This window comes from Helianthus annuus, chromosome 11 (genome assembly GCF_002127325.2).
Source record: "Helianthus annuus cultivar XRQ/B chromosome 11, HanXRQr2.0-SUNRISE, whole genome shotgun sequence".
NCBI classification, from domain to species: Eukaryota; Viridiplantae; Streptophyta; class Magnoliopsida; order Asterales; family Asteraceae; genus Helianthus; species Helianthus annuus.
This window is the reverse complement of record NC_035443.2, coordinates 184,533,080-184,550,354: the sequence shown is the minus strand read 5'-3', so window position 1 is coordinate 184,550,354 and position 17,275 is coordinate 184,533,080. Positions and strand designations below refer to the sequence as shown.

Below are 17,275 nucleotides of genomic sequence, written 5' to 3'. Positions count from 1 at the left end.
CCGCCCTATTGTTAGTGGGCCGCTAAGATCAACCAATGGCCATCAATGGGCCGCCCAAACCCACCAATGGGAGATCAGCCCATGGAATCTCCTTTTTTTTTAAAAAAAAAGACTTCTTAATCACCTCAACTCCCTAGAACCCTTCCTGACATTGATTAACTTCTTTAATGGAATCCCCTAAGCCGCTATTTTTATAAATCGGTTCCCTAGCCCTATTTGGCCGAACCCCACAGCCAATTACTTATGTTTGGCCACCCAACCCACTAATCTCTCACACATGCAAAAATTAATTATTAACTTAATACCCATCAATGATTTCCCTTTGACTTGGCTGCACATGAATCTCATCAATTTGTCAAAAGAGTTTCGATAAAGTGGTCGACAATTAATAAATTCATTCAACAACCGTCACTTTTATAAATCAAAATAATATATGTATGATTTGTTAATGTATTCGGTCCAATCAAAATATCCGAATTATGTATACAATGTTCATATCACGTGATCTAAAATCAACTAAATCATGAAATCTATAAATGACATCACAAGGGATTACTTCAATACCTTGTTTTTGTGCATTTTACATATGGTTTAGTTGATATATTTCACTTACCATACATAAACATTTTGACATTGATATACACATTACATGATTTACATTAGACATAAACATTTTGACATTGATATACACAATTCATGATTTACATTAGACATAAACATTTTGACATTGATATACACAATTCATGATTTACATTAGACATAGACATTAGACATGGTTTTCACAGAAACATTTTGACATTTGATTATACATAAACATTTTACTTTGGTGGTTTGGTTTGAGTAAGTGATTTAAGTAACGAGGCGTGTGTAATATGATACAAGCATGGTGGATACGCCGCTGGTACTTCCTATATATAAGTGTTTGTATGGTATTACATATCGTAGCATTATTTGAATCATTTCAATTTGAGACATATAACATTTTATACAAATAACATACTTTTCACAAGACATTGTTTTACAAACAACTTATCGTATAGAAACTCATTTTACATGGTTATTCATATAACCCTACATTATTCTCTTATTTATACATATCATCTGAACTTATTGTTTTCAAACGATTTACAAAACAAATCAATTTACAAGGTTCATGACTAAACTTTATTAAACATTTTCTTAAACTTACAAGTCATGAATCCTATTTTTTACAAAACCTATGTTTCTTACACGCATTTTTATGCTGACGTACCTATTTTCACATGTGTTTACAGGAGTTGATGCGTAGGACTTATCGAGATACACTTAGGCGGACTTGGGCCTTAGTGACAATAAAAGATGCAAGACTAGTTATTTATGTTATATTTCTTTGATTGTCAAGACATTATAACTCTTTTAATCAATAAAACAATATTTAAATTTCCATGTGTTATGAAACAATGATTCTGTTACAACACTCCCCGATGTTTCCGCCACGTTTTGTTGTTTTACGTGGTCGGGGTGTGACAGAAAAGTTGGTATCAGAGCCAATGGTTATAGGGAATTAGGTTATTAGTAATGCTTTGACCTAGTCTATAACCTTCCTAGGACCCTAACGCGAGTTTACTTGCGTTTAGTAAAAAAACGACACCTTCACCTATCCTTAGGTGATAACCACAATGAGAACACAAAGTTCGAATCCGCTTTGAAAATTAATCATCTGTTCTGGGATGATTGATTACAAGGTTTTGAACCCTCAGTTGTAAGGTTTTGAACCTTTCTTAAATTTCAAACTCTCGTCAAAGTTTTTGATCCTAAATAGTGTGAACACGTGCACACTGGAAGAGTGAATGCCTGTACCCTGAGTTTTCTGTCTAAGGCTAGAGTGTTCGTACAAATCCACATAATCAGACCAGACACTCTTACCTGGGAACTCTTGGGGTGAGTGTCCACTTATAGGCGAGCATGTCTTCACGATATTATGAGGATCTAATTGCTTTGATTCAGCCTTTGAGTGTCGTTTGTTTGCCTCATGGTTCAAACAAATGACCATCACCCATGATTTTGGTCGGTATTTGTAACATCCTATTCTTACCCAATGCCATTTCATTTGTTTTCTCTCTTGTTTCCTTTTTTTAGAATGCCTCCTCGACGCGAAAATCCGGTATCTATTGAAGAGCTGGCAGTTGTCATTACACAGCAAATGACTGCTACAATCCCGAACATCGTTGCTCAATGTAACCAAGCCCTCAACAACAACAATACCCCGTGCAACTTCAAGACGTTCAACTCGGCTAAGCCATCAAAGTTTTCTGGGTCTCAAGGAGCGATTGCACTTCTACAATGGTTCGAGGTAGAAAGGCGTCAGATTCAAATCGGGGTAAATTCAATCATGCATAAATCGGCTTTTGTATGATGTTCTGAGAATAACGACGAGTTAGCAAATGCTGGCCTAGTAAAGTAAAATTAAGTAGAAACCACCCGCAAGAACGTTGGCATAGTGGTTGGATGTGAAATCCATCAATTAAGATTCTAGTTTCGTTTGTTAACATTTACCCTACATTGTATACGTTTTTGTGTCATTGTTTATTTGTTTCTTTTCAAGTCGCTATTTAATGTTACAATAACGTAACTAACAGCACTCTTTAGGGGTTAAATTCCAACGATTATATGTCTACTATTCCTGCAACCAATCCCTCATATGATTCTAACACTGTAGCTAGTAAAGCCATGTGATCTTTAGCGACTTCTTCAGAAAAATTTTGACCATTCGGAAGATTCAACGCAATGTTGCATTGTATCACATAACCATTTCCATTTTTGAGCTTTGGAAATGATGACTTGAGGTTGAAACATTCGGACTAACACTCGGATATGAGGAAAAATTTCGGCACTAAAGGCGGTTTGAACCTTTGGACTTGCTTCAACATCCTGAACACTTCCTTTGTAATACATTTTAATGTCTTGTTGACCACTTGGATTGTTCATCCTAGCAATTTTTTGCTGCTCAAGATCTTGTCCTTCAATCTTTTCGATGAACTGAGAAATTGTCAAGCCATCATATTCTCCAATATTCTTTAATATCATCGAAAATGTACACATTCTTTCTGAGTTAAAGCATCAGCCAATTTGTCAACCCATTCTTCTCATTCTTTATTTATTTCTAACAAAGACATTGAACGAACTAAGTGACAATATCTTTCAATCAGTTTCTTGGTATTTTCACCCGGCAAACTCGTAAACAGATCAAATTCTTTCTTTAATAATGATTTCTTATTCCGGATCATCTTCTCACTTCCCTCAAACTTAACACGAAGTTCATCCCAAATTAAGCGTGAAGTATTTTCATGTTGAAGTAAACTGAATATCTCTTCTTTCACAGCTTGCTGTAGCAAACTAATCATCATCTTTTCTGCTTTGTACATGCCTCGTTATTTGTCCGATAACTCAGAAATAGTTTTGATAACACCCACATCAGTACGAGGTCAAAACACTTAAACTGGATTCATGACAAGTTTTTGTTAAACATTTTCTTAAACCTAAGTCATGAATCCTATTTTTTATAAAACCTATGTACTCGCCGACATTTTTATGCTGACGTACATTTTAACATGTGTTTCAGGTACAATAGTTGATGATGTTTGATGATGATATTGATGCATGCTTACATAGGATTGGACGAGGCCTTAGTGACATTAAAAGATGCAAGACTAGTTAATTTTGTTATGTTTCTTTATTGTTAAGACATTGTAACTCATTTAATTCAATAAAACGAAATTTGTTTAATCCATGGTTGTGGAACAATGATTCTGTTACAACACTCCCTGACGTTTCCGCCACGTTTTGTTGTTTTACGTGGTCGGGGTGTGACAGGAATGGGGTGTCTAGTCCTATTATCTACGTTTCCATGGGTTTTTCACAGTAAATAAGTCCATGGAACTCCGGCAAAAAGGCTTCAAAGTCCACTGATTGTTTTTTTTTCATGAAATCCTTGTTATTTCTTACCAAACTTGAGTCTATCTCATCTCAAACCTATGTCCTAATGCTTACAACACTTTAGTGGTTGGTTAGGCTTAAAAACAAGGTTGAGACACTTAATAAAAATCAGAGGGTTAAACCTCATAAACTTGGTGTTTTGTTTAGGGTTTTTAACCCACAAGTCATGTCAAACTTTGTCTTTGATACATGAGTGATTATGGAACAACTTGGGTTGTCCAAACATACAATCCTCACATGATTTGATGATTTCTCTTAGTTAGTGTGTATATTTCTTATTCTTTATTGTATGTTCATGACCCTCCTTGGTTTTTTTTACATCAAGTGTAGTGGTGAACACATAGAGGTGCCTAAATGGAAGACTTGATCTTCCTACCTCCTACATGATTTCTATAACATTTAGAGGTACCAAAATGAAGATTTTAATCTTCTACCTCATGCTTGAACTATTGGACATATATTATACACCCTAAACATATTATTCGAATAATCGAATCTTTGATGATGGACTAGTGTTCATATGTCGGGGTACTAGATTATATCATCCTAGACTATGATAACTTGTCACGATTCTAATGGAACCTTGTTCCATGAAAACATGTAAACTCCTTCGAGTTTCCTAGTGTCAAGAACAAGCATCATATGTACTAAATGATTATTTTCCATGTTATTCTCATATCTTATTTTTATGTTGTTTTAAACACCGAATCTCGACTTTAAACATACTTGAACTTTAATCCTTATACATTCGGACTCTAAATCTCTACTCGTCAACAATTTGATAATCGGAAAGCATATGCAAGCCTTGTGAGTATACTTGACCCCTTTTTCGTTTACCACTTTTTGTGGTGTAACATGTTATTTATAAACTTACACACAAACTTTATCATAATACATAAACATTCCTATTACACGCATGCTTATTTGATTACTTGATACTTTAAACTTGGGTGATACTTATGTGTTGAACTTATCATTAACTTCATACGAGCCTAACCGTGACATATGTAGCGCTATAGGATTAACGACCCGCCCGTAAACTTGTGGTTATGTCATGAGCATCTTCCGTTTCATTATTGGTTTGATATGTTAGACGCATGCCAAATTTATTGTTTATCTTGAATCACATGCTTGCTATGAGGAAATGTTTAAAACTTATCTTTTTCTATGTACGTATCAAACTTGTATACTCGCCTTTGCTTTTGCATTGACTTTATTTAACATGTTACAGGTGGATGTTGACGATGCATGGAATCTAGTAGGATGCTTAGATACACACTTAAAAAGAATTGTATTCATATTGTGTTATTTTATAATACGTTTTCGTTTAAAGAAACCATTTTTACGTGCATATTTTTATGTACGTTTTGGTATAAATTCAAGTTGTTCTACGTTTCGACGTAAACTTTTTTGGGAAATGATTCATGTCAAATATAATATGTTTTCGTGTTTATTTTATGTATGTTTCGTAAAGTTTGTTTCAAACTGAGTGGAGTCAAATTATGGTTTCTTTTTCTCCCTTTTTTCGTTAATTCCTTTCGATTACATGTGCATATTTTCCTTCATACCCGTTACGTTTTTTATGTATGAGTTGGGTCACACATAATACGTTATAATTGTTCGTTACGAATTTGATTTACTTTACGTTTGATCCAATTACAATGCTTATACAGGTTACATTGACTTGAACTGGATACGTTGAAATATGTGTTTTCATAAGGTTAGTGCATCATATAACGTCTAGACTAATCCATTCAATGTTTACGATGTACCCACACCGCGCATCGCAATGCGGGCGGTTCTTAACCCTTGTTTACATTTAAATTGCAATAACATGGATCAAACATGATTAGCAAAATTTATAACCATGGTATTTGTTCTCATTTATGTCACCCAAAGTAGCTCGGCAATAAAAACAGACGACTAACGGAGCTTTATCTTTTAAATGATCCATAATGAGAGTTCACTTTTTTAAAGTTGGCTTCATTTTATATATTGCCTCAAAGTATAAGTTACACATATGATAAAGTTTAATAAATACATTAATATTATACACTTGAAATTAATCCGAAAACATATCTAAAAAGAAGCAAGAAATGATTTATGGGTACCGTAAGACTTTCGGTGCCAAAAAAACAACAAAGCTATGATCAAAAGAGCATTTAAGAATAACATCATCAATATATACACTAAGAGAAGTTGTGTCATATATATTGTCGTATGGTATGGCTTTAGAAGTTCTGATTGAAGATCACCACTCATCTGTAAATAAAGCCTGCGTGGATAAAAGGTAATTTAGAGTTTTAAAAAGACGTGTACGTGGTACCAAAATGTAAATGGAATTACTTTTTAGCACCAATAATTGTTGAACCAATCAAACTCATACCACTCGATAAAATTAAAAGGTGGCATGCCTAGATGTCAACATAAATGGCGCGAGCTACGGCCTAAAAGGTCTTCCTCACCTCTTCACCATTTGATATGGATAGAAGATAACTTCTTCATGAATACAGGTGATTTTGCTAACTTTCTAAATTGTGATGGAACTTTGGTTTTCTATATGAAATTTAGGGTTTGGATCGAAGTGTGTTTCTTTATGATTATTGATTAAATACAGGTATTTACTTTACATTATTATACTACATAGGCGTTTGCTATTGTTCGGCAAGCTGCCAGGAGGAAGCTTGGCATGCACCATTTTGATACACAGGTCTTTCTCTCAAACACACACTACATATGGTTGTTTTAATTGGAGAATGTTAACCTAATTGTATTCATATAAAGTTCAATGAGTTTATTACTCTATTTTATGTGATGGAATATTTAATTTGGTTGATAAACCTGATTAGAGTTTGGTCTAGATTATTGGTGGTGCAGTTTAATGACAGGTCTATTGCTGAGATGAAAACGAGATACGGAAAAACACTGGTCTCAACATTGGCTGCATATCTTAACACCTTGACTGGCGAGGGTGTTCATGGTATGTGTATACTCTTTGGTTGTTCTTCTACTTTGAATTTACTCTAATTGTTTATCTGGAAGCTAGAAGCAAAGTTACAATGCAAGCATGTTGCATATGCCAATATATTTTATTATATGATCAACATGACTTTTGATATACAGTGGTTACTGTTAATGATTATTTTGCTCAATGTGATGCTGAGTGGATGGGTTGTGTTCATCGCTTTTTAGGTCTTTCTGTTGGTCTTATTCAAGTAATTAAGAACCCACTTTGCTTAATTATGAGTTTGACACTGTCATATGTTTTTTTACATTCTAAAATCTATTGCAGGGGAGATCTTGTTCAAGTAGATACTTGGGTAGCCCCAAATGATAAAAACGGTAAGCGCCGTGATTGGCTACTTTGTGATTATAAAACAGACGAGGTTTTAACAAGAGCCTCAAGGTTATAACCTATATAAACATTTTCCCCTTAAACATTATTAATTTTTATTTGCTGATTGTAACAACAAAAAAATTGGTTATACTTTTTTCCAGTAAAGTAACTGGGTTATGATGAATAAAGAGATAAGGAGGTTATAAAAATACCAAGGTGAAATAGAGCACCACTTTGTGATGCATCCTCCAAACCTTAATTAATGTTTTATAAATATTACATATCATTTTCATTTGTCTACAATCCTGACCATACTGACTATTGGGACTTGTGGAGGTATCATCTCAAATGGACCAAAGCCTATATGATAGGCTTAATTTAGACAAGTCCAATCTTGGCATGCCCAGGTTGGAATAGCCCATTAGGGTTAAGCTCACAAGGCTTCTATATAGAAGCCTCCCCCTTAACATAAAGGTAGGTGTTTACTCCCCAAATTCTCTCTACATACTATCATGCTTATTATTACGCGCATCATAAATTCAACTCAAAATTCTCAGAATCTAAAAGTTTTCAGGCCAATATAGTCGCTTAAGAGCTGTCTAGAACACTTCGAAACAACCTATAGAACTCCAGCAACCTTGGAACCCATGGAAGGTTCAAGATCTGGTCAAGAAGGTGCTAGAAATCTTTAGAAAGGGCTTGTCCCGAAAATCCAGCCATGGAAGTCACTAGAAATCAACAAAATATACCTAGAATTATCTAAATATTATAAGAATGCTCTAGATATGGAACCATCTATATCAAGTCCAAGTATTATAAATACGGGATTTGCGATCTCATTTGAGACATTCCCTAGCACTTGTAAATCAACAACTGTCTTATAAACTTTACTAGCAATTCAAAGACACTTATCGTTGTTAATTAGTTTCATCTTAATTTCAAGATACTTTAATTAGTTTCAAGTGTAATCATTAATTGATTTCATGCATTGTTAATTAATTTCTCTTAATTTAATCTAAATTTCAAGATTCTTCAATCAATTTCGGGTTCAATCTTTAATCAATTTCAAGATGGAAAAGCAAGCCTTGAATCTTCAATCAATTTCATCTTGAATTTGATTCTAACTTTCCTTCTTGTTTTGTTATTTTTCGGGAGCTACCCCATGTATATTCCAACATGTTTGGAATAAAAAAACCAATACACATGCATGGCTATTAATGCTTTCGCATAGGCGAAGCTATATTTTTCATATTGAAGCACTGGGAGCCAAACAAAAAACTCATTATTAGAGGTGTTCAAAAATACCCGGACCCGAAACCAAATCCGGAAATATCCGAAAATCCGAAATTTCGGATATCCGAAAACCGGATAATCCAAATTTTCGGATTCGAATTCGGATAGGAATTTCAAAATTGTCAAAATTGTCGGATAATCCGATTATCGAAAACTATTTTTTTATAAATATATCGTATATGAACATTATATTTGTTTTAAAATATCGTAAAGATAGTAAATAATCGAATATAGGTTTAGTTTAAATCTATGCATGAAACGATTTTTTTTTTATAAATTCGGATATCCGTTTGGATATCCGAATTCGTATCTGAAGGGGTCCGAAATTTTGGATACGGATTCGGATATTAACGATCCGAAATTTCGGATATCCGAAAAAACCGGATAATCCGATCTTGAACACCCCTACTCATTATTCCCCTAAAGCACTTGATAGATTTTGCATATAGAAAGTATTGTGATGGACGGTAATCATGGGCTTCAAGACGAAAGGTTAGACAATACTAGAGAAACCAAAACTTTATTTACGGAGATGGGCCAAGATTCACTTTACGGTACCCATTTGAAATGTATTGCGGTTATAAGCACAAACCCATAATTTTCTTGTAGATGGTTCGAAGCTTCCCATGGTTAGTATGTGTAAGATGGGCTGAATCTTCGACGATTCGCTAGTAAGAGATAGTTCAAAACATACCCTTTTTGGCTTGAGGAAATCCCCTCCTGAATCGGATCATGGCATCCTAATCGTAGGTATGCACGTCATGAAGGCTCAACACTATCAATTAGTGTGCTAAGAAATCAAGTATCATCATAAATCAACCACATATACTGTAGAGTGTCAGATTCAGAGCCACTATGTTCTAATTATCAGCTTCAACAAGGATAGTCCGCACTCGAATTGCAACGTTAACTATGAGTTTCTTAACGAGGATGACGAAGGCAGCCATCAATTTAGACCTAATGACAACTCCTAGCCTGAGCGATATAACAATCCAACTCATGTATAATTTTGATTTCAGGTACCAACCTAAGATGTGTCACAGAATCTTTTTCCCAACGACTTTCAACAATGCATGTGAAAACACTATGTGATCAACTGCTTTCACTGTTCATATCTGTTCCTGCAACTTTCCTATTTGCAGCACCTTGTAGAGGTGGAATAATTTGATAGTCGATAAACATACAACTGTCTAGCTAATTATAAAAAATTGTAGCGAAGTATAAAGTTTGATTATATTGACACACCTGTAACAAAAGCTTGATGACTTCGTCAACAGTTTCCACATTATACTCTGTAAGATTTTCAACGTACACTCCTTCCTTTAAACCTTCTCTAAGCTGTTAAATAAAGTAACTATCATGTCTAATGTACATAGTTAAGAAACAATGCACTAAATAATGAAGTTAATCACTTATACTCACTTGGAGATTAGTGGATGAAGGTTCTAGAAGATCTGTGATCTGCTCATTGTATATCTCCAAAAAGGAACATTTGCAACTATATTTCTCTCCTCAACCGTCAATTCAATATCCAACATTGCTACTTTCTTCATGGCATCGACCATCTCTGGAAAAAAAAGAACAAATCACCATAAGATCGACGCAACATAACAATCGTTATAATAGCTTATATAGTTCTGAATGTTGAGATACTGCACGCTGAACACTTATTCAATTTCCATGTGATAAATGAAATGTAACACAAATAGTTAAAAATCCTTTGTCAATTAACAATCCGAATCTATGGTACGCTATCTTCACGTATTGTACATGTCCATCTGTGACAGACAAAGACACCGACTGTGACAACCCTCATTAAACCAGGTATCCGTACAATTAATTAATATTAATTAAGTGCTTAATGACTGTGCTGAATTACTTAATTGCTTTCTGATTACTGCATCATACTTACATGTGCATCACATTTCATATTGTCACACCATTTATTACACATAAACTTTAGTGACATACTTGATGCACAAAGCACAGTTAGCACAGTGAACGGATAACTCAGAAATATACTCACACTGCCAGTACATAGACAGTACATAGACAGACAGTGTTTTGAGACCCAGTATGGGCCAGGGACAAGGTACAACACTAGTATGGTGTGTAGGGAAGTGAGTACCATAAGACTGTATCACTAGGTGATAGATAAAGTGCCGGGAAGTGCCTAAAACTCACTTTAAGTGCAGAATTCTGCATTTTTCAGCAAAATCCAGCATTTTAAAATGCTAGTAATATATAGAACACTGACTAGATGGTCCTGAATACTTTCCTAAGTGTTGGGAATTTAAAGTGTTACAAAAAGTTACATAAAAGACACTATATGGAAAAACTTAACACTTTAACAGAACGGTACCTAACCGAACAACCGGACATTACCCAGGGCACCAAAATGTTGTCAGAAACATTGGTTTATTATTTCTAAGCTAATCATGGTCTCCGAATGCCCCAACACACTAGAAAATATGACATACACTTAATGCATTAGATATTACACTTAACCTCCTAAATATTTACCTACTTATTACCAAATTTTACAATTAACCCCCCCTCCCCTAGCCTAAATCGGTCATCATCACAAATATATTCTCTATATTTTTTGTTTATCTTGCTTGATTTAGTTGCCAAGAGATAAGAGTCATGATTACAAAGTGGCCAATAGGATTAAAAGGAATCATTATAACTTCACACTCCCCAACTTCAATTCACCTCCCTCACACTCTCTCTCTCTCTCTCTCTCTCTCGGCCTACACATAACCTCCACCCCCTCCCCCTTTGCAACTTTCATTCATTCCATTTCCAAGTTCAAATCAAGAGTTAGAAGGAGCCTTGTGGAGTTTTGAAGCTTGAAGACCTTGAGGAACCTCCATCCATAAGCTTTCATCCACCATTCTCATCATCCTTTCTTTAGTGGTCTTCCGTAGCCCTTGAGCTAGTTGTAAGTTTCTTACTACTAGTCTTGTTTCTTATTTTGTGGTTAAAGAAGATATATAGATTGTTGTTTAATGTTTAACACAAGATCACTAAAAGAAAATGAACAAGAATTATGAACATAAGTTTACATAAAGATGAAATCTTGTTGGATTAAGGTTGATTAAAGCATGCATGGCATTTGATTGTTGATTTCTTGATAAACACTTGTTTAGGGTATTTGCTTGTATGTTTTAGTAACATTTAAGCTATAAAAAGCATGCTGAGTAAAGTTTACTGGCTGTAACCAGACCGTTATAAATCGAAAAATTGATTTTCTGAAGTCTAAATTATGTATTTTCGAAAAACGAAGCAAATGGCACTGGAATCATATTTTTTGAGGTCGTTTACTATTTTTAAAGGGCCGTTTTGTGACAGCAGCAGAAGCTGCGTTTTACTGCAGAAAATGAGTGTTATGTTTTTCGTCATAACTTGAAATTAGTGTTGAATTAACTCGTGAAATTTGTATTGTAGATGACCACTGATGTCATTGTAATTCTCCCACTGGAATTTCGTCAATCGGACTTACGATGAATTTTAAATGAATTATTCCGTGGACTGTAGTCAGAAAGTGACGAATCTTATTTCAGTCCGGTAAATGAATTTTTATAAAATATTGGTAATGAATTGGATCCCGATATTTTTACAAAATAATATCTGGGACGTTTAAAACATTCTGTAAATATTTGGGAATTTTTGGAGTAAGTTAACTATTTTATTAAAATTCCCGAAAACAGCCTAATTTTGAATGATAGTAAAAATGTAAGGGTTTTGACGATATATGCTTGATATAAAATAATTTATGCACTTGGGAAGTGTAGTTTGGTTATTGATTGATTGAATAAATTTTTAGAAAAGAAAATGATATGCTATTTAGCATGGACACCTCCATTTACAAAGGAAACTATGGCGAAATTTTCTAAAAATTCCAACACTTAGAAAATGTTTTTCTAACAAGCGTTACAAATATATTATTAACTTTGTCCTTCAAAAATAAACATTGCCATAATTTTTGTAACGAAAATACAAAGTATCGGAGGTTGGTTTTATACATGAAAATGGTTAAATATATATTTAGAAAATATATTTTGTATTAAGACACACGTGTGGATAATTGTTGATTTGTGGATTAGTTATGTTATATTAGGACGAAATTCTAGGTCTTGACAAAAGACCGCGAAATTACAACTCCAAAATAATACCAACAATTACAAGGAATAAATGATTAAGTTACATACTTGTTATTATGGAACCAAACGCTAAAATGTAACCTATGAAATATTCCGGACATACTTTTGCAAATAATTATCGCTTGGAATAACTTAAGCCATACGGTCCGTAAGCAACGCCCAGCGACAGATTTTTGGCTGTTGGCTCTTTTAAGCGGCAAGACAATTATGGATGGGTTGTCCAGAGTCATGGGCGCCCCCTACTCGACCCATAGCACCTTAGGACACCTGCCAATGATCCATACTCACTTGTAGGGTGTGTTGTTATGATCTAAGAGCATACATTGCACTATAAATAGACATCCTTTGTTCACAACTTAAACACACCTCAAACACACTTCTCTGATCATTTCTGAAGCTCCCAAGTGTTCTTCTCTAGTTCTAAATCTTTCAACAAATCTCTGTAAGTATGCCCAACCTTCTATGGCATTGTTTTTGCTTAGTTTAGCCTAAAAGTCAATCCGTCGTAACTAACGATTGACTTTGCGATAAATCACAAATGGTCCAGTGAATTGTCGGATCAAAAGTATTTATGTGTTGGTATTTATGTGGGTAATAAACCTCTAAAAGGGTTCCCTCTGATCACCACTCGGAGGAATGCTAATAATACGTGTGCATGCTATATGTTTTAGTATTATGATTATTGTCCTTGTTCATGTTGAATTGGATTAGGGTTCATACGAATTTGTGATATAATTGCTTGTTGATCGAGAATTAACATGTTAAGAAACTGATTTCCTGTTGATTGATCTGATTTCCGAAACTGCTAAGTTGTTAGCTGAAATCACGGAATAATTGTTGACTGAATTATGGAAAGTTGTTACAATCTGCTTGTCTCGACCAAGATTGCGAGTCGATACCTTCAGTCTCGACTCGAGACCTCACACCGGCACATAGCAGCACCAGCCGAGACCGAGATTGCGGGTCCGAATTGCGACTCGAGACCGTGTGATCTCGATCGGACCATGACAACTCAAGACCAGCTCACTTGCGACTCGAGAACACCTCTGTTGCGACTCGAAACCTCCTTTGTTGCGACTCGAGATCTCAACACCAGCATAACTCGAGACCGATAGTCTCGACTCGAGACCGACAATACTTGTTATTGGACCTGCACTGTTACAGCCCAACCGTTTGGGCCGAATACTTAGAATTGTTAACTGATTTCTATTGGACTGCTGATACGTATGTGAATTGCCATGATTGCTTTTGTGTACAATACGTGTAGAACATACGTGCTATATACGAACCTGACTTGTACAATAACCATGATAGGACGTGGTTGACCATTTACTAGCTTACCTGTACTTTCTGTGTATCTGCCGAGCAACCCAAGGTGAGTTCACACAGCCAAGGCATGGGGTTCCCAGGGTGGGAATGGGATTGGATGATTATTTCGTGCGTACTTAGTCAATGGAACCTAATGATATGGTCCTTAGGGTGAGGATGGTAAATGATAAGATACGGCTAGACTAGTATACCTACTTGAACGGATCTTCGCACACACGCCAGGGGTTGGCTGCGATATTAGGACTGATCTTCGCTGTCACACCCCCAAAATCCACCTGCGGAGTATCACTGCTTGGGAGCATGACTGACCAGGATCAAGCCACCAATCATACAGAACAATACATATAATAAAAGTAATTGTCATTTAAACCAAACCAAATCCATATGAAAGGTGTTCCAAATCAGAAGAATGTTATCTTTGTTTAGCGGAAGCGTATAAATAAAACCCATCGTAAACAAGTATCAAATCTCAAAAGTGTTTAATAAGATAATCACGATCCAAGCCCACAACGACCCGCTCCTCCATGTGCAAGCTCCATATACCTAACGACCTGCAAGGCATGTAACAGTGGATCAACAACTAGTTGAGCGAGTTCACAGAAAGTAAATGCGTAATAATAAGTTCGTTTGTAACAGGTGGCTCTACTGGGCCGTTAGTACGTTCTATTGGTGGGGGCTTCCCATGTTGTATAACCACTAGACTACTCGTAACTATAAGTATCCTTCACAACCGAGGATAGTAATAAGCATAGGTATCCTTCACATCCGAGGATAGTAATAAGTATAAGTATCCTTCACATCCGAGGATAGTAGTAAGTATAAGTATCCTTCACAACCGAGGATAGTAGTAAGTATAAGTATCCTTCACATCCGAGGATAGTAGTAAGTATAAGTATCCTTCACAACCGAGGATAGTAGTAAGTGTAAGTCTACGTAGATTGTAAGTATGTGTCCTGCACAACCGAGGACAGTGAATAGCATAAGTATGTGTCCTGCACAACCGAGGACAGTGGTATGGTAGTCTAGTATTGGCGTCAGTACGAATCTATTCTGTAACACCCCCAAATTCCACCTGCGGAAACCCCGCGAGGCGTGTTACGCATCAGAGTTCGAGCCACCAATCACATTGAACCAATGATAAATATTTAGATAAGTCATGACATTAATTACCAAATAAGATGTCTACATGATATCAATTCTCAAAAGTTGTGTAGCGGAAGCATGTAATCGTTTCATAATAATAATCAAAATCAATGTATTGTTTATAAGTGAATCCAAGAGTCTCGATCCATGACCACTCCAGCACTCCCAGATAGCAAGTCCATGTTCCAAACGTTAACGACCTACAAGCATGCAAACAAGTGTGTCAGACTACGCTGGTGAGTTCAAGGTTTCGTTAACGCGTTGTGTTACCCGATATATGTTAATGCGATTCAATGTTGTATTACGATGTTGCTCAAGTTAGTTACCCTAGGGACTACGCCCTTACGTAACCGAGGAGTGTGCCTCTTAGCAACCCACTATGTTGTCCAGTTAGTTACCCTAGGGGAACCGCCCTTACGTAACCGAGGAGTGTGCCTCTAAACAACCATAGTGAAACCCAGATAATTAGTACCTAATAGCGCTATCAACTAATCACCCCCATTGCCCTCCAGGCAATAACCAAAACCGATTAAGTTATTTACCCAATGTTTCCCTTCCAAATGTTTACCAGTTGTCCCAAACCACCGGGACGCATGCTTAAAGAGATGCAATGAACTCACCTTCGGTTTGCTCGGTAAGATTAAGTGCTTGTTTAACAGTTGATTAATCAAAACCTATCGTGGTTACGAAGACAGTCAGTTTCCATGCACGTAAACCCCACATTCAACATTCACATTGCACAAGTAGAGTTCACATAAATCACAAATCATTATGCAGTCGTAGTAAGAAACCATGTAACACAACAATCCATAACAACATATAACAAGTATTCGGGTCTCCTGTGACGTTCACATTACACGTATTGCACAAGCAACGAACATCCAAACATATAGTATTACGTGTGTCATAACAAGTATGGTTCGTATCATCACGCATGTTGTAGCAAATATCGGTCCCGACACCCATTCGCATTGCCAGCTAACTCCCTACATGCTTGGTTCACCTAATTAATTTACAACAGATTTGGTTTTCACATGCAAACATTACCCCTGGCCCAACAAAATCAACCCGCGGCCTGTGCGGCTCTAGCCGAGCTCACGGCCCAGTTACCATTAACTCAAACTTTACTATCATTTAAAAAAACATATGCAGCCCATTCACAAACCAGAAGTCTCCATGAATTCGATGCACATACAGTATCAAACAACCAAATGGATCATACAAGCAATTAAGTCACGAAATCCTAGAACAATAAACAATCAGACTTACAATTTACATCTTATTAGTATATGGTTAATTATTTTGTTTGGCCCATCATACCAAGGCAGCCCACTTGCACTTGGCCCATCTAATTGACCAATTCCCCCACTAGACCGACCCAATAACAATCTGTTTACAATATTACATGGTCCAGCCCAGATTACTTTGCTTATTTCATGGATCTTATCAAAGGTGGGCTCAGTTTATGAGTGCGGCCCATTTCAAATTACCCAAACCACCGACCCACAATCCCTTACCATCACCATTACAATAATGACCCTAATATGTGAACGTGAACCTGCTTATTACCCACTGACCGACCAAGTTTATCAATCACCATTTTAATTACAATCAAACCCAAAACCCTCGTGTATCTATACATCATCGGTTATTATTGAACAGCCATTTAATTACATAATAGCCAATTAGTTGCATAATTCCTTATTCATAGAGTTCATTCAAGAATTTAACAGTTTACATAACTTGCATCAGGATTGCACATATTAATAAGTCATCTTACAATAAATAAGACCACCAAGTGATTATAACACATCCTTGATTAACCCGCGACCTGAAACACCAATAGTTTCCCCACACGCATCCCATTCAAACCTTTTATTAAATCATGCACAACAAGTTATCATACGGATCATACAATCAGATTATCATGCACCTAGATTACTCTACATAATAACCGCATCATCTACACATATGCCCTCGCACAAACATGAAAACAATCAATGAATATTACTAACCAGGAACCGATTGACCA

At 36.0% G+C, this 17,275-nt stretch overlaps 1 protein-coding gene across 2 annotated transcripts; it reads left to right on the top strand.

The window, feature by feature from the left end:
- The first annotated feature begins 6,483 nt into the window (after positions 1 to 6,483).
- LOC110887465 (protein translocase subunit SECA2, chloroplastic) lies at positions 6,484 to 7,377 on the top strand. Of its 2 annotated transcripts, XM_022135081.2 has the most exons (3): positions 6,503 to 6,955; positions 7,099 to 7,190; positions 7,268 to 7,377. In XM_022135081.2, the coding sequence occupies exons 1-3, from the start codon at positions 6,790 to 6,792 to the stop codon at positions 7,307 to 7,309; spliced, it is 300 nt and encodes a 99-aa protein (XP_021990773.1). In that variant the 5' UTR covers positions 6,503 to 6,789; the 3' UTR covers positions 7,310 to 7,377. The 2 variants fall into 2 exon arrangements, 1 of the variants encoding a protein (XP_021990773.1); XR_004873342.1 differs by lacking the exon at positions 7,099 to 7,190 and having other exon boundaries at positions 6,484 to 6,955; positions 7,268 to 7,365.
- Positions 7,378 to 17,275: the final 9,898 nt, after the last annotated feature.

Coding starts and splice junctions, on each gene's coding strand:
- LOC110887465 (XM_022135081.2), top strand. CDS start 6,790: ATGGAATATTTAATTTGGTTGATAAACCTGATTAGAGTTTGGTCTAGA. Junction 6,956..7,098: donor GACTGGCGAGGGTGTTCATG/GTATGTGTATAC, acceptor TTTGATATACAG/TGGTTACTGTTAATGATTAT. Junction 7,191..7,267: donor TTTCTGTTGGTCTTATTCAA/GTAATTAAGAAC, acceptor AATCTATTGCAG/GGGAGATCTTGTTCAAGTAG.